The 23,718-nt window shown below is 44.3% G+C and overlaps 1 protein-coding gene across 2 annotated transcripts; it reads right to left on the reverse strand.

Annotated features, from left to right (window-relative positions):
• Positions 1-12: 12 nt before the first annotated feature.
• On the reverse strand, positions 13-22,824 carry LOC137888968 (paralemmin-1-like). Of its 2 annotated transcripts, XM_068732495.1 has the most exons (6): positions 22,707-22,824; positions 11,305-11,419; positions 10,610-10,631; positions 9,538-9,648; positions 7,442-8,269; positions 13-252 (listed from the first exon to the last, which is right to left on the reverse strand). In XM_068732495.1, exons 1-6 carry the CDS (start codon positions 22,817-22,819, stop codon positions 50-52), a joined length of 1,392 nt encoding a protein of 463 aa, XP_068588596.1. In that variant the 5' UTR covers positions 22,820-22,824; the 3' UTR covers positions 13-49. The 2 variants fall into 2 exon arrangements, with proteins under 2 accessions (XP_068588596.1, XP_068588597.1); XM_068732496.1 differs by lacking the exon at positions 13-252 and having other exon boundaries at positions 6,521-8,269.
• Between the last annotated feature and the right edge of the window lie 894 nt (positions 22,825-23,718).

Raw genomic sequence — 23,718 nt, forward strand, 5'->3', positions numbered from 1 at the left:
GCACAAGCCGTCTATGTGGACGTACACATACATCTACCCTAACAATGCACTATAACAAGAACCTGTATGGCACAGATGTTTCCAGATGAGGAGACCTCACAGTCCTAACTTGTCCACATTGTCCTAGCTCTGTGGCACCATGAGATGTACATAGATACAGACTACTCACCATGGCGGTGTGAGGATGCCTGGTCGGAATGGGAGCTTGATAGCCATTTGCCGTTGTCACGGTAACCCCCGTTTTGCCGTAACCTACGATAAAAGAAGATTTGAGTTATTGAAACCGTTGTCATCACTGTTAATCATGGGTGAGCTTTTGGGCCTTTTATCGTGTTTTTGAAGGAGTTTCATAAACCCCAACAGGGTGGAATATGAAATCCTGCAATTGTGAAAAGATGGACGTCCATCTGTCGCTGTGAAACGCGAACATGCATCTCACCTGTAAACATGATGACGTGCATAAGTAGTGATATTCACATATGATCATCAGTTATTTATCATAATCGTGATGAAACCAGAGCAACTGTGTCTTGCATGACTAAATATTAAGTGTTCATTTCACTCTCTCGCTGTAATTTATTGTCGTTTTTTTTTTAATCTCGACTCTTTGTTCTTTGCTGCTTCAGTTCCATTTCGAGATGTCAAGTTCATTTGATTCCATATCTCATCTGCAACCTCCCGACACCCACACTCCCTGCAGCTGAAGCAATAACACCGCTGACAGAGTACAAAAATATCAACATCAATCTGTCAAACTGTTACTTTAACTCGCCCTACCGCTGCCAATACTACTTCAGCTGCTACAGTATTTCACCACCGTCACAACTGCTACTGCTACTGCCCTACTACTGCAGGGTCACGGTACTCAGCAGTAAGTGTGGTAGTAGTGGCCAGTGGAGGAAAGTACATTTACTCATACAATACTGTACTTCAATTTACAGTAATTTAAGGTATGTGTAATGTGCCTCTGTATTGTATGCTTCAGCTACATTTCAGGGACGAATATTGTAATTTGTACTCCATTACATGTGTTCGACAGCTATAGTTACTTTTGCAGACTGACATTTTATACATAAAACGTAAAAGTTTCTAAAAAACTTGGATGAAACTACCCAAAATTAAAATGCTGATAAAACCTCATGAGCAATAATAAATCATTCATAATAATATTGCAGTGCACATAATATAACACTCATAAACAGGACATGCTGCATAATAATGACCTTATGTATAGAAGTGTCAATATTTGCAATGGTATTAGTATAAGTAGTAGTAGCATTATTAGTAGCGTCAGCAGTGGTAGTAGTGTATTAAAACCAGAACACCATGAACATGAGATGTCATAATTCAGGATCGCTGTACATCTAATAATTCACCTGATCTTTACTACTTTCTCTTTGCTTTAAATTGAACGTCCTGTCGTATCGACGTAACGTTTAACTTACAGGAGTGAAACCAGCATGCGCCAAGAAGCAGGCTGCGTTATTCAACCCTGACTTTGATTACTGCACCTCCTTTGGCTGAGTCCGAACCACAAAGATATGATGCAAGCTAACAGTGAGAGCATGTAGTGTGTGTGTGTGTGTGTGTGTGTGTGTGTGTGTGTGTGTGTGTGTGTGTGTGTGTGCGCGTGCGCGCACGTGAGAGGTTGCAATAATTATCTGCAGTCATGGTTTCTGTTAAAGACACCAGGCTGTCATCGTGCAAAGATAAATCTATTACTGCTTATTATCACGGAAAACACACCCATCCTCTGCGCAGGAAGAGTGTGTGTGTGTGTGTGTGTGTGTGTGTGTGTGTGTGTGTGTGTGTTAGTCCTGTTTTCAGATGCTGGTTGTCATGACGTCTGTAACATAATCATTTATCACCTTGTATTATGTCCTCCGGGGAAGTGTGCGTCATGTTTGTGTCGCTGCCCTCTCCAGATCATGTGTGGTTGTTTTTTTTTTTATAAATGAAAATAACAGCATCCATTCTGTCATCCGGGACAGACGCAGACCATCATCAGATAGACGACATTATGCAACTGCTATATGCGAAAGGAATCTCGACATCTATCTCTGGTTTCACAAGATGTCGTGACCAGTGTACTGGAAGTACACCACGTGTCACATGTGAACGTTACCCTTGAACGAGGCTGCGGCCACCTCCGTGTTCACGCAGTGTGCTTTTCAACCTCATACAGTACATGTTTCAGTGTGGTAAAGGCGCGTTGCTTTTCTTTGTCGTCCTCTCTGTTCAGTGTGGAGTTATCAGTGATGTTAGACTAGTGAACATGTGGTGAAAGGATTTCTTGCAATACCTAATATTGATACCAGGGGGGGCTCCTCGGGGCTCCTGCGAAACTGCATGGGTGTATCTAGACTGATCCAGCCATCTATGTATCTGTCATCTATGAAGCTGTTTATCCACCAATCTTCCTACTTTCCTTCTGCTTTTCCTAACCTACAAGTCCTAACCCTCCTATGCCCCTAAACCCTTCATTTGTGCAGTGTGTGAACTCATAAGACGCCGCAGACACAGTATGAGTCCCAAAGGGAACGTTGCCGTAATAATAGAGCAATTTCTCATGAGCAGCGGCTAGTCATACTGAAAGAGAGCGCTGACGTTAAAACCAAGTGCTTGTATACAGCCATCCTCTACTCTGGTTATAAGATCTCTAAAGGAGCCGACTGAGTCCATGTCGCAGTTTACCTTCTTTTGAGAGTCAGCCACCCTTCAGTATCGGGCTTTAATCTAAAGCTACAGGCACAAGGGAGCACCTCAGAGCCGTTTCCCCATCAGGCCACATTGTGACATTAATATTAATGAATGACTTGACATTTTTTTTTTTTTGCATTCCATTAATGTTTTATTTAGCTGGTTTTCAAGCATCTACTGCATGATGTGCGTGATTTGAATCTAGTAAAAAAAATATGAAACTAATTCTGTCGAAATAGTGAATCAAAGCAGAAATTAATTATTAATTATGCAATGTCCAACTCACTCCTTTTTCACTCACTTTTAGTTTTGCACACAAGTCTTTGACACATGAGTGTTGTGTTTATTATAATGGGCATAAACTGTACGACAGAAAGTTGCGTGAGATGACTTTGATTGATAAACTTACCTGACTGTTTTTGTTTTGTCTTATGTGACACTTTGGACAAAGTATCACCTACATTGTGTGTGTGTGTGTGTGTGTGTGTGTGTGTGTGTGTGTGTGTGTGTGTGTGTGTTAGTGGCAGTGGGTATTAAGACAGATAGGGGATAAGTAAGGACAGCTTGTGTTCTCTTTGTCAGCAGCCAATGAAAAAGTGAATGTTAGAGACAGATGGAAAGAACAAGCAAGAGACGGCAGGAGGGCACTGGAGAAACTCAGCTTTATTGACCAAAGATAGAGAGAGGATACAGACATCAGAGAGAGAGAGAGAGAGAGAGAGAGAGAGAGAGAGAGAGAATGTGACAGTGAGTTGTCTTACCCATAGAAAGAGAAAGGAAGAGAGAGAGAGAAGTGTGAACAATAGAAAATGGCTCCTTTTTGTTTTAACAGTCCATACAACCGTGAGGGCAGGCAGACATGACAAAGAGAGACCCCTACAGATTGAGAGGAGTACTGCAGGCATGGCAGTGGGGCTGGTAAACTCAACTAGTCTGTTGTTCACGTACAACTAGAACTCAGCCGTACTCTTTTCTTCTTCTTCGTTTGTTTTCTTAATGTGTTTTGAGATTGTGATTGTATTTAACAGACAGTAAGTGCTTCTTTGCCCCGTTGCACATCATGTGTGTGCATTACACCTCGGGGGGGGGGGGGGGACTAACATGACAGCTTTTGAGAATACACTTATCTGCATTGCCTCCTCAATCTTGAAAAACCAAACAGTCATGCAAAGAATAACTTTGGGCAGATTTGGGACACTGAACGGGATGATGTTAGTAATTGTCCCCGGAACTAGACTTGCAGTTTGGAGATAAAACTTAATGAGGGAGACAACAAGAACTCAGAAGGACCATCTCTGTGTCCCCCCCCCCCCCCCCCACGAGATCTGTTTTGGTAAATTCAAACAAGAGAATAAACATGGTTAAGAGGATAATGTAAATCTGCTAGTATCTTTTTTTTATCGTTATTTTGCAGATGAATTTCAACAATAACTATCTCTGATAAAAAAAAAAAAAATTGTAATTACCTGTCTCAAGCAAATCAAGTCAAACCGATGTTATTTCTTTACCTAAATGAACGGAAACCATCGGCGGCCTCGAGGGACAAAGTGTGCAAAGTGTAAAAATGTGCGTCATGCTTTGGTGAAAAGGTCAGTGGCGAAGAAAAATCGGATGTTTTGTGGTTAATAGGCTACCATGCAAATCCAATGGTATGGTTATTTAAAGTCCCGCCTCTGCACAATGCTTTAAAGATCCCCGGATGCCTTCGAGGCCAAACCGCAAGACGTCTGGGAAACGGTAGCAGCCGCCGAGAGTTCAGAGAAGGTGGTGGTGCTCAGAAGAGGGGGGGGGGGGGGGCAAGTTGTGTGGCCGTTAATTGTGAGATTACACACAGCAAAGCGGTGAAGTTAAGAGAATGAAATATACAAACTCGCGTTTGTGCACTCATACAGTCGTCATATGGCATCGCAGGACATCAAGAACAATGTACCCATAATAATCTGAATTACCTCTAGACCTCTATATAGATGTGGAAAATAATATCGTCACTAAATAGAATATAGAGCGTATTTACATTCCTGTATCTACACAGGAAACGAGACCCGGCTGGGCCAAGGTGGTGTCCAATCACACAGCCAGCTGGACTGACTGACAGCAGCAGCGGCCAATCACACTAAAGCACAGGACCGCTCCGACAGGACGGCCCAGAGGTGGGATTACAGCTGTGCACAGAGCCGTGTAAGGAGAGGACCGATTCACCCATAAACCTTTCAATGCTGGAAATATACTTTTTGTCGCCAAGGAATATTGTGACGGTCTTTCATTTTTTTTATGAGCATTATCAGAGTTAGTACACAGTGCATAGAAATGTGTTCTTTACAAAACGTCCAAGGCCAGTAAAGCTATCAAACACATGGCAGAAGCGAGAGAGAGAGAGAGAGAGAAAGAGAGAGAGAGAGAGAGAGAGAGAGAGAATGAGAGAGAGATGAGAGAGAAAGAGAGAGAGAGAGAGAGAGAGAGAGAGAGAGAGAAAGAAAAAGTACCGCACTGAAAAAAAAAAAAAAAAGGCTGTTGAGGCTCTTCAGGTTAGGTTAGCGAAGTGTGTCATTCCCCCACCCCCCCCCCCCCGTTTTGTTTTTTCATGATGTGAGTAAATACATTTTGATACAAATAAATGATATCAGGACCAGGTTGGATTTGAGCCAAAGACATCTCGGCCCGTTGAAACACACCCTGAGCCACACAAAACGACACCAAACCACATTATTAGAATCTGAAGGGCCCTCTCCAACCTCTTTCGTAAATGTGCGGACCATCTTCTTCGATCACACATCTGGCTCATATAACTTTATTGATACTCACTCTAGCGACAAGGTATTTCTTCTGTCGTGCACAACGAAAACGTGGAGTCGCTAAGTCTCCGAAAAACTCCATTCACCAGATGCCTATTAAGCATCTTCATCATCATCTCTATTCCATCAGAGAAATGAAGCAAGAAATCCTCATCCTCATTATTCAATGGATGAGGATGATTACTGCTTTTAAGGGCTTTTCTAAAAAAAAAAAAAAAAACAGCCAAGCAAATGACCTAGAGTGTAATATATATATATATATATATATATATATATATATATATATATATAGATATATATATATATGGTTGTAATAATGACACCCAGGCCACATTATTTGCAGCACCCTTGTAAACGAGGGCCCTGGGTCGGTGACTACAGCATGAGCTGGCAGTGTTCTCAGTGTTCTCTTTGAATTGGAAAAGAGTATAATGGATCTCTGGCGGCCATCTGCAGCCACAAAGGGATTATAACGGACCAAAAGATGAACATGAATTGGACACAATCTTTCTCTAAAAGCTCATTTGAGCACGGCCCCCATTATTTAGTAATATGGTGTTTTTAAATGCTGTTAGTGGCAGTGACCCATGTTTGTTTTCAGAGGTGGAAATACGTGTTCCTTGGCTGCCAGTGTACTCATTAAGCTGCCGTTTGCTTCCTGTGCTCTACAGCCTTTAGACACACTGGAAATGTTGGCTGTATAGATCCTACTGGCTGCCAAAGGTGTTCCACTGCTTCTTATTGGCTGTTGAGTTAGGAATTACTAGAATAGGAGGAAATGGCCTCAGCAGTGGAATAGCTGGAGTTAATGGACAAAATGAGGGAGGGAGGGAGAGAGAGAGAGAGAGAGAGAGAGAGAGAGAGAGAGAGAGAGAGAGAGAGAGAGAGTCCTGTTACGACTAACTATAATGTTAAAAAAAACAACCCAATTTCCCATGGAAACAGCCTTCCCAACAATTCAATGGCCTTTTAAATTTCAAAACAAAAGAAGAAGAAAAAAAAAAATAAGAGTTCAGATCACAACGGCAAACTGAAATAAAAGCCTAATGGCAACTTTTAATTATCTCAAATTTGTTGTTAGGACTATCAGTGTGGAAGAATGAAGAGGCACATAAAGAAACCAAGGCAACGAGCAGCCTCCTCTCCACCCTGGCCAGGGAGAGTCGGTACAAGGAAGGGAGGGGGGGTTGTTTGAGTGTTGTAGGTTGGGTGTGCGGTTGTTTGTGTGCGTCTGTGTATGTTTGGAGACAACAGGAGAGAATCTGTCAAGAGAAAAAGGAAGTGGGAGGTGACTGAATTGAGAGATTAAAAACAATTACTGACTGTCTTTTTGAATGTTTTATAAACTGGCTTATTAAAAAGGTGACGATCTGGCTGATTGTCCAAACATACTGGTTGGTTAGACAGCATGGCATTGTCTCTTATTGACCACTGAGAATAGTTTTTATTATATATTACCTGGTTTAAGTTGTTTGTCAAGAACAGCAAATTCCACCATCTGTATGTCTGTCAATTAATATAGCAGCGTAACAACAGCTAAATTCCAGTGTAATTTGAAGTTATGAAATAAACTGTGTTGTCTGAGGAGATGGGAGGCGTGAAGGCAGAGCCTCCATGTTGACAGAGAGAGTAACGAAACAGCAGAGATGTAGAGGTAATAACGTAACGGAGTAAAAAGTCAAAGGTCAGTCAAGAGTGTGTGTGTGTGTGTGTGTGTGTGTGTGTGTGTGTGTGTGTGTGTGTGTGTGCGTGCGTGCGTGCGTGCGTGCGTGTGTGTGCCAGCCGATCAGAGTCCAGAGGAGGAGGAGAAAGGCGGGGCTTCTGTTAGTAGCCATCCAGAGACAGAGGAGAAGAGAGGGGTGTTGTGGGTAATAATAAAAGGGGTGGAAGAGGGAGACGATTCAGTCACATGAGGATGCAGCACTCGCAGCGTTTCCTCTTGTCTGTACCTGTGGCGGGGGTGAGGCCGGGCGGGGGGGCCGTGTTGGCGTCGGGGTTGGCGGGGGGCGAGGAGGTGCTGTCAGGCTCGCGGCCGTCGAATGACAGTTCCGTGCTGGCGGCCTCGGACGTGGCCGGCCGCCCCGACACGAGGTCGGCCGCCGTGCCGTCGATGATGGAGATGTCAGTGACCGTCTTCTCCCTCAGCGACTTCTCGTCGTCTTCGTCGATCAGGACCACCTCGGCCTTCACGGCGCCGTCGAAACCTAGCAGCCGCCTGCTCTCGCTCATGTCCTCGACGTCCTGGTAGCCGAGGAACACCATGGTGACCGGGTGCTCTGCGCTGGCTTGCGTTGGGGAGTGGAGCTCGCCACCCGGTGGGGCTAAGGTGCCGGGCTGGGTCGTGATGGGAGCAGTGGGGGGCATCACGCCAAGGCGGGCCTCCCTCTGGAGGGTGACCTGGGCTGGTGGGCTTGAAGGAACGGATGGCGGGGCGCAGGAGGGCGGAGACAGATCGTCAACATCCTCCGGGGAGATGTAAGCCTGCGGGGCAGCCGGGGTCACCGTCACCTGACCCTTGCTGCCGTCCCCCGCTTGCGCGACCGGTCTGGCAGCTCGTTGGATCAGCTGGTCGACCTGCGCGGAGCTCCAGCCGTTCTCCATGGTGCTGGTGGACACGCCCCCGGAGGAAGTGACCTCGTAGACCACTTTTCTGCCATCGTCGTAGACTTTGACGCCGCGCGACGCCGCATCCAGCGGGCTCACGCGGTTGGCTGACAGGATGCGCTGCTCGCCGGTCTGCGCGTCATGCTGCACGTTGATCTCCATGGCAAATAATGCTGTTAGGAGGGGAGGGGAGGGGGGGTGAATGGGAGGAGAGACAGGGAGGGGTTGATGCAGAGGGGAGGGGGGGGGGTTTGAAGTAAAAGGTGAAGGGGTGGGGAGGAACCAGTGGAGGAGGTGGGGGGGGGGGGTGGGAGGAAAAAGTGGAGGGAGTGAAGCGTGAGGACGGGGACACAGTGTTCTCTGATAAACTGATATCTGCAACTGCAATATAAGTTTCTTATTCAAACTGCGATATGTGTCATTAGTAAAACACAAAATGATACCTTAACTTTAACCTTTTCCAGATGCAACTTTCCCTCACTGTGTCAAATCTAAGTGAGGACAAGTATACTGTAGATGGGACTATCTAGACAACTGCAGGTATTTTGTGCAATTAAGTCATTATTAGATATCTAGCTAGTTATATTAGTGACAGCTACTGTATAATAATCGCCTTCCTTAAGGACTGCCAATGAAACATTTCACCTTTAGTCCTCACACGGTCACTCTCCACAAAGGAAACTCCATAGAAACATTTGCTTCTGCAGTAATTCAGTTAATCTTGCAGAAAACAAATATTTCAAAGGTTTCATTCGAAAGCTGAGCTTTTATTTTGTAGAGCTAAAGTCAGCACCACTGAATACAATGTAACAACCAGGGAAGATTATGAACTTAACAGATTTCCATTTTCAATAAAAACATTTGGGGTTTTTTCCCCTTTAAACCCACTAGGATCAAAACTAAAGCTAATAATGATTAACCTAGTGCCTAAATACAGCAACGTAGTACTACTACAGTAAAACTAATGATAAGTCTAAAACAAAAAATATATAGTAATACTATTACGGAGACTAAAAGTAATGCAAATCAATTAATGCATTCGATTCTACAGTCTGAATTGTAGTCAAAAGTTATTATTTTACCGACATGGAGACAGCACACATTCTCCAAAGTCACTTCAGATATTGACCTAGTGCCTGATGTCCATGTGCTTTTTCAGTATAAAGTATGTGGGCACACACTGATTAAGTGTGCGTCGTTATGAGTTCATGACTGTGTCGGCTGCATATCTTTTACGTTAAAAAGTCCATATGAGATTTGACGCACTTTGTGGGACCGTGCGAGTATCCACGCCTGTCCACCCCTCCATGTGCGTGTGAGTCTGTCCTGGTTATAATCCAACTTGGCTGCGGCCCAAAATCTTCCAGTCCTCCCTCCCTCCCTCACTCCCTCCCCCCCTTCTCACTTCTCCTCCCTCCCTCCCTCTGTCTGTCTGTCTTACCAGGTCTTGGTATGGCAGGTGGGCCGGTCCTGGGCTGCGTGGCCAGGACGACGTGGTCGGGATCGGGGTCCGTGCAGTCCGAGAGCGGGGCGGACATGCAGCCGGTGGCATCTAGTGAGCAGGAGCAAAGGGGGGGAAATGACACATGACCAGGGGGGGACGTTAGAGGCTGTGAGCCACAAACACACACAAACACACCTCAGTGATGTGTAACCACACCCTGACACACACACACACACACACACACACACGCACACAGCCCAGCCCCCCATCGGGGAAACTAACCACACCCCTGAGTGACCCTGCCCGTCCCTATCACACACACACACACACACACACACACACACACACCATCTAACTCTCCTCATCTCTCTGTTTCTGTGTCCACGGCAACTCTAGCACCCCTGAGGTTCAGTGCTTATGCAGCAGAAGCGTGTGTGTGTGTGTGTGTGTGTGTGTGTGTGTGTGTGTGTGTGTGTTTGTGTGTGTACGTGTGTGTGTGTGATTGCAGGGACAAAGCTTTGGGAGCTTTACAGGGCTTGTTGGTGAATAGGAGGGATAAAGCCAGCGACTGCAGGCTGCAGAGTCATGGCCTTGTGTGTGTGTGTGTGTGTGTGTGTGTGTGTGTGTGTGTGTGTGTGTGTGTGTGTGTGTGTGTGTGTGAGCTACAATAGTCTCGCTGAGCCGCGCTCTGTGTGTGTCCTTTTTTTGGTGCATGTGTGTGTGTGTTTGTGTGCAGCTGTGTATATTTCTATGGGAGAGTCCGTGAGTGTGTGTTTGGGGGTTCAGGAGCGTGCTCTGGCCTGCATCCCTCCTGCCTCAGCGAGACTATTATTCCCCCCCACACAAACACACACACACACACACACACACACACACACACACACACACACACACACACACACACACACACACACACGCACTAACACAAAAAATAGAAAGAGAGGGACCCCACTGCTAGGAAACAACAATAACTCAGAGGAGGACATCATCCCAAAGAGGTGTGTTTGTGCGTTTTCATTGTGTGTTGTGTGTGTGTGTGTGTGTGTGTGTGTGTGTGTGTGTGTCATACCTCCATCATGGCTCATCAGACTCTGAAAGACAGACAGGAAAAAAAAATTAGCCATAGCAGAGGCATATTTTCTTCTGTAGTTTATGAAAAATAATCATGATTGAAGGCTTCATGTAACAAAAACTATTATTGATAAACCTTTAGATAATAATGCTGGATTAGATCCAGTGTTCACTACTTTAAAAACAACCAGATATGTTTAAAAAGCAAATGATGGCGACACCACTTCTTTAACGCTGCCCCCCCCCCCCCCCCCCTTCAACATTTGCATCAGGCTGACTACCAAGTTATCAGTGTTTTACAATGCAATTACAGATAACTGCTCTGTGTAAACACAAAGTGCATTCATTCATCTCATTTATAGCTAGCTTGTGGTTCTAATTAGCAGCTACATCTATAAAAGACTCCGAGCCATTTTTACTGCTTTTTTATTTGCTCTTACAAAAAACCCCAAACAATTAATGCGAGTAAAAAAAAGAAATGCAATTAGAGTGTAGTCAAACAACCATAAACTGATAACAGATGACAAAGAACTGGAAAGCTCCCGTTAGGCGGGATGGTCTGGGGACTGCACAACTGTAACGTCGGTACCGACCAGTATTGGCGTATACGTTTCTTCAAAGCCACCAATTTGTAACTCTAGGAGCGCCCGAAAAGTTCATGAAATGTTCTCGAAAGGTCCAAGTTCTTCATACCTTCTGCAGGTCCTCTATCGAGCGCTCCGTCTCTTTCAGACGTTCCCGTAGAAGCTGCTCTTTGGCCGATATCAGAGACTCCTCGTTCTCCAGTGTGCCGATTTCAAACTCCAGCCTGCAAGCAACGGAAACAAGAATCAAGGAGTTTGTTGCCATGTTCTTATTAAAGGCTAATATTAGGAACTTTCAAAGAAGCTGAAAAAAAAAGAAAAAAAAAAGAAAGAAAGCTGCTATTTTGTGTATCTCATAATGCTAATGTCTTTACCAGTAATTACAATGCAGCATGCCCTGACATCTTTCTTCTTTACTGTAGGATGTGCCTTGCAGAGGGACAGATGTTATACTGAACAGTGCATTTACACCGCTCTGTTCAGTAACATCTGGTTAAAATGTGTCTCTAAAAGACTAAACATAAGTAATCACCTAAATCCTGATAGGAGCTGAATTCTGAGTGTGTTTTTAAGCAGTCAGCCCGATTTTGCACCAGAACGACAGATACAACAAGTCCTAGGAATGTCCATACAACCAGTTCTGCGGGGGGGGGGGGGGGGGGGGGGGGTTTCCTTCTGGTGAGGACCGTATGGAGACATCAGTACCATTCCCAAAACTGCACCTAAACCAGACTTCCAAACACATACACCCGCGCACACATGCGCACGCACGCTCGCCTGGACATGTAAGACATGGATGTAGCAACAATACTAGGAAGCAGTCAGGGAGGAGGCCCGGTGGTTTCGCTTCCTCACTCACTGCCAGCACTCACAATACTTCTGAATGCACTCCTCTGGGGCGCAAGGAATTTGTGCGTCAGTGTTTTGTGAGCATGTGTGAGATATGAAGATATTAAAGGCTTCATAACAATGCTGCAAGCAGTCAATCTTCCCACCGTAATGCAGTAATCAATAAGCCTCACTCATGACTGGACCGTTTGAGAGACCGTTGATCTGAAGCAGCTCGTGTCGGTTGTTGGCGGGACTAGGCCAAGTTCAACCGTGTGGAGTTTTCAGAATATCAACAGTGAACGGGGGGGGGATTGTTTATTCAATGTTCGGCAGAAAACCTGGCGCTTTGGCTCTGATCGCTGAGGTTTAACTAAACGAAAGACACAGTCCGCACTCGTCACTTCACCATCTGCCAGTGTTCCTTCTCAAGTTCTTCAGCGGCGTGATGAAAATACCTCTTTCCAAAGCTTTGAAGGCTCTAAGAACCTTCAAGATCTCTTTTGTAAGAGAGGCCCGGGTGCAGAAGCTGCGGCGTATCGGCTCCTTCTGCGGTCGGGGAAAAAGCGCTTTTGTCGGCTGCATCTGTCACACCGATCTGTTGTTTGTCTCCGCTGAATGTTATCACGCACCGCTTTCGATGTGAAATCTGGTTTGCATCGGAAGACTGAACAAAGTATAGCAGTCTCTTATCATAAAATTGGCCTCGTGTAACTGTGTCCTCGGGCCATTGTCTGGATCAGAATAATCAGCGCAGTTCAGGGTCGTTCAGTGTTACTTGAAATGATTCAAGAGTCTATTTATCTAAAAAAAAACTAAAAAAACAGTGTATTGTCTCTTGTTACACAAAGAATGGAACAAATATAGCAATATCCACGGAATCTAATTTAACACCACTGTCAAGTCTGAAGAGAGCCAGCTTCAGACTGTATTGTCCGTTATCATCAGGGTTAGGGTATTGCTAATCAATACCTTAAAAAGGTAATGACCAAAATAACCCAGTATCAAGTATAGAAACATCTCCAGTCACTGATATCTGCATTTGATCCTTTTTGTACCCGAATGACTGATGACTGAATGATGAAAAAAAAAAAAGGGGCCATCTGTATGGTTTTGCTCACAGCCAATCACGGCGAGCGTTCTTGGATTGAACGCGACGTGCGATTGGCCCACCGCCACACCAGCCGCAGCTCATACAGTCTGTGTTGTGGTGAAGCCCAGCGCGCCGTATCTGATCTGTGGTGGTAGATCAGTGCGAAGCGTCTGATTGAAACAAATGCGGTGGTGTCATTTTAATAAAGTGAATGACTCCATTCACATGATGGGTATCGAATAAGTTAGGAATAAAAGACTGGATACTTAGACTGATAATAGACTGGAACTTGATAGCAACTTGGCCACTTAATATCTTGATTTGTTCATATTTAGAGTACATTGTTGCAAGTATTAAGGTGGAAGTAACTCGTTTCAACCGTGCTGATACAACTACTGTCAGCCCTCTTACCTCTTGAGTAACTTTGAAAGTATTTTCTACAAACTTAATACATGAGTGTATTTTGTGGCCTAGGAGTCTTGACAGAAGTGGGACAGTGGTTATTTATTAATACAGTGACTCCGGACTGTACATCCTATATTCAACTCTAGCCCTGCTGGTATTTTAAACACCTGCCCAACCTTGGATCGAGTTGCTGCACCACAATGTGAATCGGATCTTGTAAATAGATCGCTTGAAATATATATTTGTAGAATAATCCAGACAAGAATTTCTTGCAGCAGTGAAATGTGTTCAACGTCAGCGGAGGACAACATCAGACATGCCAGTCAACCGGCCCTTCGTCACACATATCGGCAAACGTAAGAGATAGAATGTACAGACATGAGAGGGAAGAAAGCAGGTCTACAGGCAGATCAATAATTGGTATTAATGATATAATATACCTATATTCCTATATATTTTTTTGCTAACAGGACGTGGGGAAGAACTGAGTGGAATTCAACACAATTAATGCATCATTTTCATTTCAAAATATGAAGCTGGACATAAATGTGTTGATGTTGATGCTACTCGCTAATTCATCTCCAAGTAAACAAACAAACGTCTAGTGACTCTTTATCAGGACGGTAGCAGAGACGGGAAACTAACTGGAGACAATCAATGGTGATAAATGGTTAACAGTTATGAGACGGAGGAGTCAATGGCAGAAATATGTCTTTTGGATAAACTGAACTTATTGTCCCTTTAGCGAGCACGTTAGCTTGCTATCAGAATGGTTCAATACATGAAAATCAATCTGTCCTGTACTTGCACTGATAATGAAATAACTGATTAAAAGAATGCTCTGCAGGCCAGCTAGAATTACTACATACTTCACATACAGTAGGTACAGGTGGTGAGGTCACACCATCCTACTTTACAGATGTTACACTGGCAAATGAAGGAGGGGCAAAACATTCTGTCCCAACTTCAATCAGACAAACTAAACCGCCATCTTGAAGAAAACAACGAAACCGGACAAAAACACCCTGCAGGAAAGTGAACATGAAAAGATTCCAAACACACAAACTGTACATTGTCAGTGAGTGTGTCCATCGGGTGGCAGATTGAAAATTCCCTCCGTCTTGTTTTACCCCAACTTATTATATCTTTTCACTCTGCAGCAGATGTCTGGACCCCCTTACCTCTCAAGTGGCTACTCTTCCTCGCTCCTCCCGATCTCATTTCCTCCCCCCCCCCCCCTTTCTGGCGGGAAATGGATTTTACTTCTGCATCCTGTAAGCTGCGTGAGGTCATGCACAAAATGGGCAAGAATGTGACCGGAGGAGGACGCAGGTTTCTAATCCTATTACGTCGCTGCTACCTCAAGTACGGCTTTATAAGGAGCATCCAACAAGAACAATTTTAGAAATATTCACATACGAGTCATTAGTAATAACGCTAGAATAAATCTAATCTAAATCCTCTGTGTCAGATACTGTGTCTGTGATACCTCGTAGGTTTTGTAGAAAATATTGAGTAGGTAAGACAGAAGGTAGAAAGGATGTGTCAACGACCTTGTATGGTGTTTAGCTTATGTGCAGAGCAAAGAGAGACATACTGGCACCGGTCATATTTGTGTCTGGTGCCCTCTAGTGATCAAACCTCAAACATGAGCGCAGAAGAGAAGACCTATGATGGATGGGTTGTTTCTTGTCCTTCCATGAAGATTCCACTCCTAATAGGGATTTATGCCAAAGGAAAGTACAACACATTAACTATTAGCTGTCCTACCAGAAGTTACCTCGATGTCTATATGTGTATATGTGTGTGTGTGTGTGTGTGTGTGTGTGTGTGTGTGTGTGTGTGTGAGCGAGAGGGTTCGGGCCATGACCTCACACTGTTCCCTCCTTCCCCTCCACTTCCTGTCCTTACACCTCGTTTGTCGGGCAGTGCTACTATCTTCTGTGGCAATCCCGAAAGAGCCCGGTGATGTCACCGTCCCGCCCCGTCAACCAACCGCAAGGCCTGTTGCCATGGATACGCCCAGGGTGGGCAGCAAACCGCTTTCCACATCACACAGAAAAGAGGAAAAGCAGACATCTGGTTTTATGTGCGGCACACGTGTGTGTCTGTGCAGGATACTGTGTGTGTGTGTGTGTGTGTGTGTGTGTGTGTGTGTGTGTGTGTGTGTGTGTGTGTGTGTGCGTGCTGTGTGCTGTGTGCTGTGTGTGGTCGGAGCTTTCTAGGTAAAGTTCTTCTCCTGGAGTTGTTGTTGTGCACTTTCAAGACGCAAAGCAGCTTGGCTGATAAAAACATCCGATTGGCTGAGGTAGAGATCAGTGGGCGGAGTCAAGGAGCCATGTTTTTTTTCCCCAAGCAGTCCATGAAGGGAAGAAGCAGAAGTTTAAATCTATATTGGGCATTTCAATTTTGACTCACTCTCCTCAGCATCAGGGTGCAAAGTAAAAACCACTCTGGGTTTGTTACATTGTGTCTTTATTTTACTTTTCTCCAATTATAGTTCATACGTTAAATTTGCGCTTAAGCGCAGTATATCAAGCTTTAACAACAACAATAATAATACTACTAATAACAATAATGATATAGTAGTTGTAAGACTTAGTTAAGCAGATATACTTAAAGTATTAGTCGACAACTAGGACTCTTTCTGTGTGCATCTATAAGTGCAGGCTGGTGGAGCAACATGACAACACGTCTTCATAGAAGTGTTAGAACTGCTGACAAACACAACTGCATTTTAATGAGCTATAAACCATGTATTAAGTGTTTTACTGCTCATAAATACTGAATTGGAGGGGGGGTTAAATGGGAGGATTTTTGAGAAATGCATCCTCTGATGTTGCTCATTTTTTCACCAGTTCTTTGGTGATGACATTAATGGTTTGCAAATTAAAAACTGCGTTGATCCGTGGAGATTCGCCACATGGAACACAAGAGCAATGGCCATCGCTGGTCTCCACATCCAACCGCGAACGCATTCATAAACCCATTAACGGCTCGATGAACCACGGTGAAGCTAAACAACGGTAACTCAACACCGGCCACACAATTATTCTGCCGACATCTAAAAAAAAAAAAAAGTCCTTGTGTAAGTTTTAAGGTGCAAGTTTAGCTGAACGAAACACTACATTACTACACATTAGTCAAAGTCAGTGATTGAAACTTTATCATGTCCCTGCAGTCTGTCCCTCACCGTCCTCTAATACACACATTTATAGTATGCTGCCATATATTAGTCTACTTCTTCCCGTTTCTGTGTTGAGTACATAAGGAGTACATACAGCTCTTTGTTCCGTCCTACTGTTGGCATGAATGATTTACTGTCCCGGGCAAAAGATTCACACACACACACACACACACACACACACACACACACACACACACACACACAACTAAAGATACATGCTATATACGTCTTTCTATCTCCGTCCCAAGTCTTCATCCTTCCCATTGTTTTACAGTTTAAAGGGAACAACAAGGCAAATTACATGTAGTGCTTTAGTCAACATGACAGGGCAAGCTGAATAAATACTATATCTACACACCCAAAGTTACCACAGCACAGAGCACACCTTAACCTAAAAAAAACAAATGGTCCATGACTTAATATGCTTATAATTAAAGAGTTCTTGAGTCATACTTTACCTAAGATAATGTCACATAAAGTCAGCACTTGTCAGCACTTACACACTATACTGAAGTGGTGCTTTGTTATGTCTCACCCCTGTTATTATGTGCACTTACTCAGCTAAAGTAGCACTTCTTATAGTGAAGGGACCTGGGAAGGTGTTCATCATAACACATTCAATAGGGCTGAATAATTATAAAGCAGTTTATGATTAATAGAAGAGCTGGTGAGACTCTCATGAAGAAGCAGAAGTTTCTCTGTCAATAATTGTTCTGTATCTAGCTTTTTTTTCCTTTATGATTTATCCGGGGGTTTTTTTGCTCATCGCTTAATGGTTCAGTCCAAAACCAAACGATATGTTAACAATATGACAAACAGATAAAAAAAAAAAAAGATCTCCACATTGCAAAAGCTAGAACCAGAACATCCTTAAGTTAAATAATTGAAGTGATTAAGAGATTATCCAAATTGTAGAAGATCAATTACTGTCAATTGTTTAAGCTCTAATTAAAAACATACGAAGGCATTTTAACCCTGTAATATCACAATCATGACATGTTGCTCTAATATCAGCAAAAAAAATAAAGTCTGCTTCAAACTAAAAGGCTCCCTTAGGGTATAATGGTACAATCATGTCCGTCCAGGGAATTTACTCTGTTGACATTCTTATTTTGGACCGACTATAAAATGAGGGTTTTGATAGGCTTCAATTATACGACTGTAAAATCAAACCAAAAGGATAAAGGCCAGATCACAGACGATACAGCGACCCTGAGGAATGACAAGACATTTGAGTTTATGGCCGTGACGGAGTACCGTTTCATTCCACTGTACACACAACCCATTCCTCTTTAATTTGTTTTGACTACAAGATAGATACATAATGTCAAATGTTGGGGTTTTTTTTGGAGACGTGGAACATGAGTAAGTGTCTTATTACTACACGTTTATTGTAACCTGGGACTTTGAGAGCTTAGAGCTACAAAAGAAACAGGAGGCTGTGTTGGATCAGACTTTATCTACAGTAGACATCTTGTGCTCTTCAATCCGGTCCATCCTGTCATGGTGTCTTGAACCGCTCTCTGCTCTCATTTAGAGACTAACTCTGTACTTTGAAGAAGTGTTTTTAAAAAGAAAAGGTTTACAATTTAGATGTCTCTTCCGTTTCGAGCTAAAATGGTTGATAAGCTGAGAAATAAAAAACTGCCTCACGCTTCTTCTTTATTCTGGTCAGTTATGTGCTCTCATACTGCCAGCGTGACGAAAAAGACACATATTCTTAGAACCTTATGTAACACGATACAGGGGCACTGCAACGGTTTTGTTGAAATAAGTACAGCTTGCCGTTGCCAGACTGCATGCTGGACCTCGTGTGTCCTTCTCTGCAAAACGCCATTTGTCTCTTCAGCACAGCTTAGAGCAGAGGTTCCCTCATCTGGTAACTGATTAATAGTTAGACCAGATTAAATGGAACTTTATTGATCTCCTCTAGAGAAATAAGGTCATTGCGGCAGCAGGAGTTAGCAGGGAAATTGAGATTAATAGTCTTACATGGCCTCCGTAAACAGGAACGAAAAGTTGCAGTGGACGGTAGAAAAACCTAATGGTATCCACTCAAACACAAACTCGAATGTCTTCAATGATCCTACACTTTATGGACATTGTCTGGAAACTTCTCCTAATGGCTTTCCTCTAACCGGTTGTCCTGAAGCTGTGGCAGGACAGGCTGTATAAAACCCACACTGCCTCCCCTACAATGATGTCTGCATCGGCACCACAGAGCCGTCTTTGCAACATGAGACGAGCGATAATCCAAAAAGCAGCGCGGTGTGGCTACGGGTTCGGGTCATTGTGAGACGGCCTTTTTTTTTGTTGTTTTTTTTGCTGCTGCTGCTGTGTCCCTCTCTCTGTTTACGCAGCCTGTCTGTGTAATGACAGGGACATCTGTAAAAACTACCACTGTGCTGCCTCCGCGCTCTCTCATTCGGTCTCTCTTCATGTCTGTTTGTCCTCCGGGCTCTGCGAAGTAAGCGTCTTCTCCTGCACACAATGGCGGCCATTTCTTCATCACTTTGTGTGTTCCCTTTAGTTGGGTTACAACAGGAAACAACTACCTCACAAACTGCCTTCATTTCCAAACTTTATTCTATTTTCTTTTTTTCTCCGTTTGTGCTCCCAGGGCTCAACGGCCTCAGGTACATGTAGGGGAAAAGTTCAAAGATTTTCACTGTTCGCTCCTTTTTTTCCCCCCCCGTCAGCATCAGGCAGCACTTACATTAAAACACCACACAAAGACACGGCTGTTGTCCTTATGTCTTTGGTCGATGTCTGAATGGATCCTTTTCGTCATGCGTTGAAAGCACAGTCGCACTCCAAGGACAGATACAGCTGTGCCTCCTCTTTCTTTCACTCTTTCGGTTATGTGTCCTCCAGAGCGTGAAAAGAAACGAGCATCCGTAAAAGAGCTTCTGCCTCGTCTTTGTCACTTTCTGTCATTAAAATGTCCACCACCGCATGTCTTATTAGTCTAGCAGCCGTCAAATTGGGAAGGACAAGATGTCTCGGCTTCTGTGCTTTTAGTTACAAGACAGAGGAATCTATTTCAGAAGTGTTTATAGGTGGAGGGTGGTGAAACCCAGGTTCACACATGATTATAGTCTCAAGAATCGGACGAGGAAAAGGTTGGATCTTTTGTGCTCTGTGTGTGGAACCTCGTCACTTTGGCCGTGCAGACACTCGCATCGCTTGCAGACGCGTCAAGCAGAAAAGCTTTAGTCTCCCTCTTTATCGCTCATGCACACACACACACACACACACACACACACACACACACACACACAGATAATGTGTCCATATTCGTCCCGTCTATCCACCACTGCCCCTATCAGTATTGGAAAGTATCTGGTTGCCTTGGTTGTGGGATATTCTGGGATGGTGTCCCACAGAGTGTAAATTTAGATGGCACACCCTCTGCCTGAAATACACACACACACACACACACACACACACACACACACACACACACACGGGCGTGCGCTGTCCATCAGTGTCTTCCTGTTCAAAACATCTAAACAGAAATATCATCCGCCCTCACAACACGACACGCCCAAATGGACAACATTTTTAGTCTTTTCATTTTGACGGCTCTCCCTCCTCAGATGGATGTTTTACGGTGATTTGTGTAAAACAGTTTTGTTAAAAGGTTTCACGGTTTAGGATTTGTGTGACTGAATTCCCTCCTTAGACGCCCCACGCATGTGCTCCGTGACTTTGCGGCACCCACCGGAGAAGGCCGCTTTCTGAATGCCTTGAGAGTTTAATCCCAGACAGCTGAGCTCCTCCTAAAGCAGTTTTCAGGACACATCTGAGACCCTGGTTTACAATCAATCACTTGAGAATCAGCTTCTGCTGCATTGCTCATGTATAAACGTGCAAGAAAAACGCCAGGTTAACAGATCCTTGCGAAACTTTGGGTCTGTGGAGAGTATGAAGAACACACACACACACACACACACACACACACACACACACACACACACACACACACACACAGGGATAGTGAGGCATTTTATAGTCAACGATGGATGGTTTTCGTGGTTATTGAATAGCATATTGAAGCTTTAGTTTTATGTGCTAGTTCTATTTTAGATTTTCTGTCTCTAAATGGGTAAAGCAGAATTTCGCTCTAAAAAAGTGAAACCACACCAAAAACACAACGATGGCGGCAGCAATTCAGTCTTCTTTGCGGTTTTAATTGCTTTGGTAAGTAATCAAAACCACAAACTACCACGTCTCCTCTTTGAAAAAAAAAGAAAAAGAAAAAAGAAAGAGCAGCAGACAGCCAGTCTGTTCACCCGCAGCTGAATGAAGTGATTCACGCGGAGCAGCTCCACAATCACAACTGTACTTTGGTCCACAATGCTCTCTCTTTCACCATTCACTGCGGCCCTGTTTACACCCGCGACCAATGTTATCCCGGGTGTTCGTGGCGACGTGCGATGCTGATGTTATTCCAGAGCTGGTGATAAGCTACAGTAGCCGCTGGCTGACAGACACTCTTTCATCCAGAGACTTGATAGATGAGGAGGTGGAGCCTGATGACCAAATTGACCCCGAGCCTCTCCACGAGCCTACATTTTTTTACTGGCCGTGCCTTGATCTCCATCGCTTGAATGTATGACCTGTGAAAATCGTTTATCCGCGCTGCGTGCTCGCTGACAGAAGAAGTCCGCCTTCCCTTCCGCGCCACTGTTCTGTGTCACTTCAGGCGGTGCTCTTTGCTGTTTGTCATGCCAAAAACACACGAGGGAATAATGCAACTTAGAGGCTTTTCCTCTTCACTTTTAATTTCCTCGGGAATAGCGTGAGCTTTCAAGGGCGTTGACACACTATTACGCAAAGTCAGCACATGAATACGTGGTCATATGTGAACAGAAATACTGTTCATTAAATGTAAGATAGAGCTCTCAGTGCTTATTCATCACTTTGGAAGAAATCTAATTATTTTTTTTTTCCTTTATCGTTCCGCTTGTGGACAGCTCCTAAAAATCTAAATAAATAAATTAAAAGTTAAAAAAAAGCCCCCCCCCCCCCCCCCCCCCCCAAGTGTAGCCCTGCCCAATTCAAACACCCTGCAAATGGAGAACACTCACAGCCGAGCGCACAAAGCAAGGACGGCAAAGAGCTGGATGGAACTTTTTTTTCATAGCAGTGGTGATCATTGGGGAATGAGGAATGACTATCTTACAGCAATGCTTGATGGGAATCAGGAAGCTCCTCCCAGAGACACAAACGCAGGAAGTGCCCACAGAATCACACCACTCTCCTTTTTTTCCACCTTTTTTCAACGTCCTCAATATCCCCTCTCTGCGAGTAACGCCCTTCTTTCCCTCTCTTCATCTCTCCGTCTCCGTCTTCATTCCTTGTCGACTCTCGTCAGATCTGATTTTAGAGATGAGTATGCGTACAGTAGCTCTTGGTGTTTGTTTTCACACCAGTGCACCAGAAAAAAAAAAAAGTAGATTTTAGCTCTAAAGATTACAGAACTGCTAAATTCCAGAGTCATCCCACACCTCCAATAGTTCTCCCATTACAGTGCGTGTGCGTGTGCGTGTGCATGTGTGTGCGTGTGTGCGTGTGCATTTTAATCACTGTACTCTGCACTGGGACTCTGGTTTGATGCTTCAAATACGGCTGATGTAATTAAAGCGTGCTATTGTTGACGTCCTCTGTGTTTGATATAGTGATGAAGCTATGTTGAGTCATTTGCAGCATCAAATGTGCTGCATACTGTATGTTACTGATGTAGTCACATATTATTATAGTATTTCCACTTTGGATTATGTTGACAAGATGTAAAAAAAAAAAAAAAAAAAAAAAAGTGTGTGCCAGGTATTTTAGGAAATATAATAAAGACTACACATTGCTAGAGAGAGAAGCAGATGTGCAGTAACAAAAACAGATGTGTACGTCAGACCTGATCTGCAATGCCAGAACAATGATGAAAACCGAACCAAGCCCAAAACAAAGTGTCACGGTGTTGTGTCCGTTAGCGTACCTATGTATTATGTCTTCCAGCCTCTTCCCTTGTTCTTCATCCTGCTCCAGCTGTTTCCGCCGCACCGCCTCTTCCTCCGCGCCGATTCCCTGGAGGAGCCATCGCTCTCGCATGGCTTTGGACTGAGGAGGAGGAGGGGAACGGAGACACATGATGTTACAGATCAGAGCGGCCGTGTTGGAGGTCCTGCTCCTTTCGGCTGGACGGTGAATGTGACCGTTACACTTACAGAGAACAGATGTATATCTATAACGCCATTCAAACAGCACTTCTTCTCTAACCTGGTTGTGACATGAGTAACAGCCAGTGGGCCTTCATTATGGAAACGTATTTGTGAGATGACTGCCAAGCACAGCTACCACAAATGTACGAAACAAACAAACACTTGGCCCACACACACACACGCACACGGTTTTTTACATAACACAGATGAACTCTAAACTCAGCTGTTTCTCACAGGGAAAAAAAAAAAAAAAAAAAAGCACTTTGCTGGACATGAGGCATCAGGCCCAGAGAACTACAGTTATCGGTGTTAGATCGGCAGTTTTCCTCGTTACGTACGCCGAAATATTTGTCGGCATCGCGGCGCATTAAATGCGGGAAGTGAACGCACCAATCGTCTCATCGCACAGGGGCTTAGCGCTTCTCTTTTAACGCCTTGAAGATGAATGCCAGAGCAGCGTGTTTACGTCTCCGATGTCTCGTCTCCGTCTGGAGCTCTGTTTTGTTACCACAACAGAGTCGAGCGGGAACACTTAGCTTCACCTTTGGCTGTTTGCTGTCAAACTGTTGCTTGGCTCTGGGTCTTAGAGCTGACAATTAGCAGCACACGCACACACACACACACACACACACACACACACACACACACACACACACACACACACACACACACACACACTACGGAAATGATTCCAAAGCATTTCACCACCTGCTGTCAGAATGTGGAAGCTGGGCTGTTTGTTTGTTTGTCTGGCTGCTACACACCTACATAGCCAAGCTAACCTCACAT

This window comes from Cebidichthys violaceus, unplaced genomic scaffold (assembly GCF_023349555.1).
Source record: "Cebidichthys violaceus isolate CVI_PGR_0920_01 unplaced genomic scaffold, fCebVio1.0.p SCAF_592, whole genome shotgun sequence".
NCBI classification, from domain to species: Eukaryota; Metazoa; Chordata; class Actinopteri; order Perciformes; family Stichaeidae; genus Cebidichthys; species Cebidichthys violaceus.

Excerpts from the sequence above, each read along its gene's own strand:
- LOC137888968 (XM_068732495.1), bottom strand. The coding sequence starts at position 22,819 with ATGCGAGAGCGATGGCTCCTCCAGGGAATCGGCGCGGAGGAAGAGGCG. Across the intron at positions 10,632-11,304 it reads CGATAGAGGACCTGCAGAAG|AGTCTGATGAGCCATGATGG; the intron begins GTATGAAGAACT and ends TCTGTCTTTCAG. Across the intron at positions 8,270-9,537 it reads ACCTGCCATACCAAGACCTG|CATTATTTGCCATGGAGATC; the intron begins GTAAGACAGACA and ends CCCTCCTAACAG.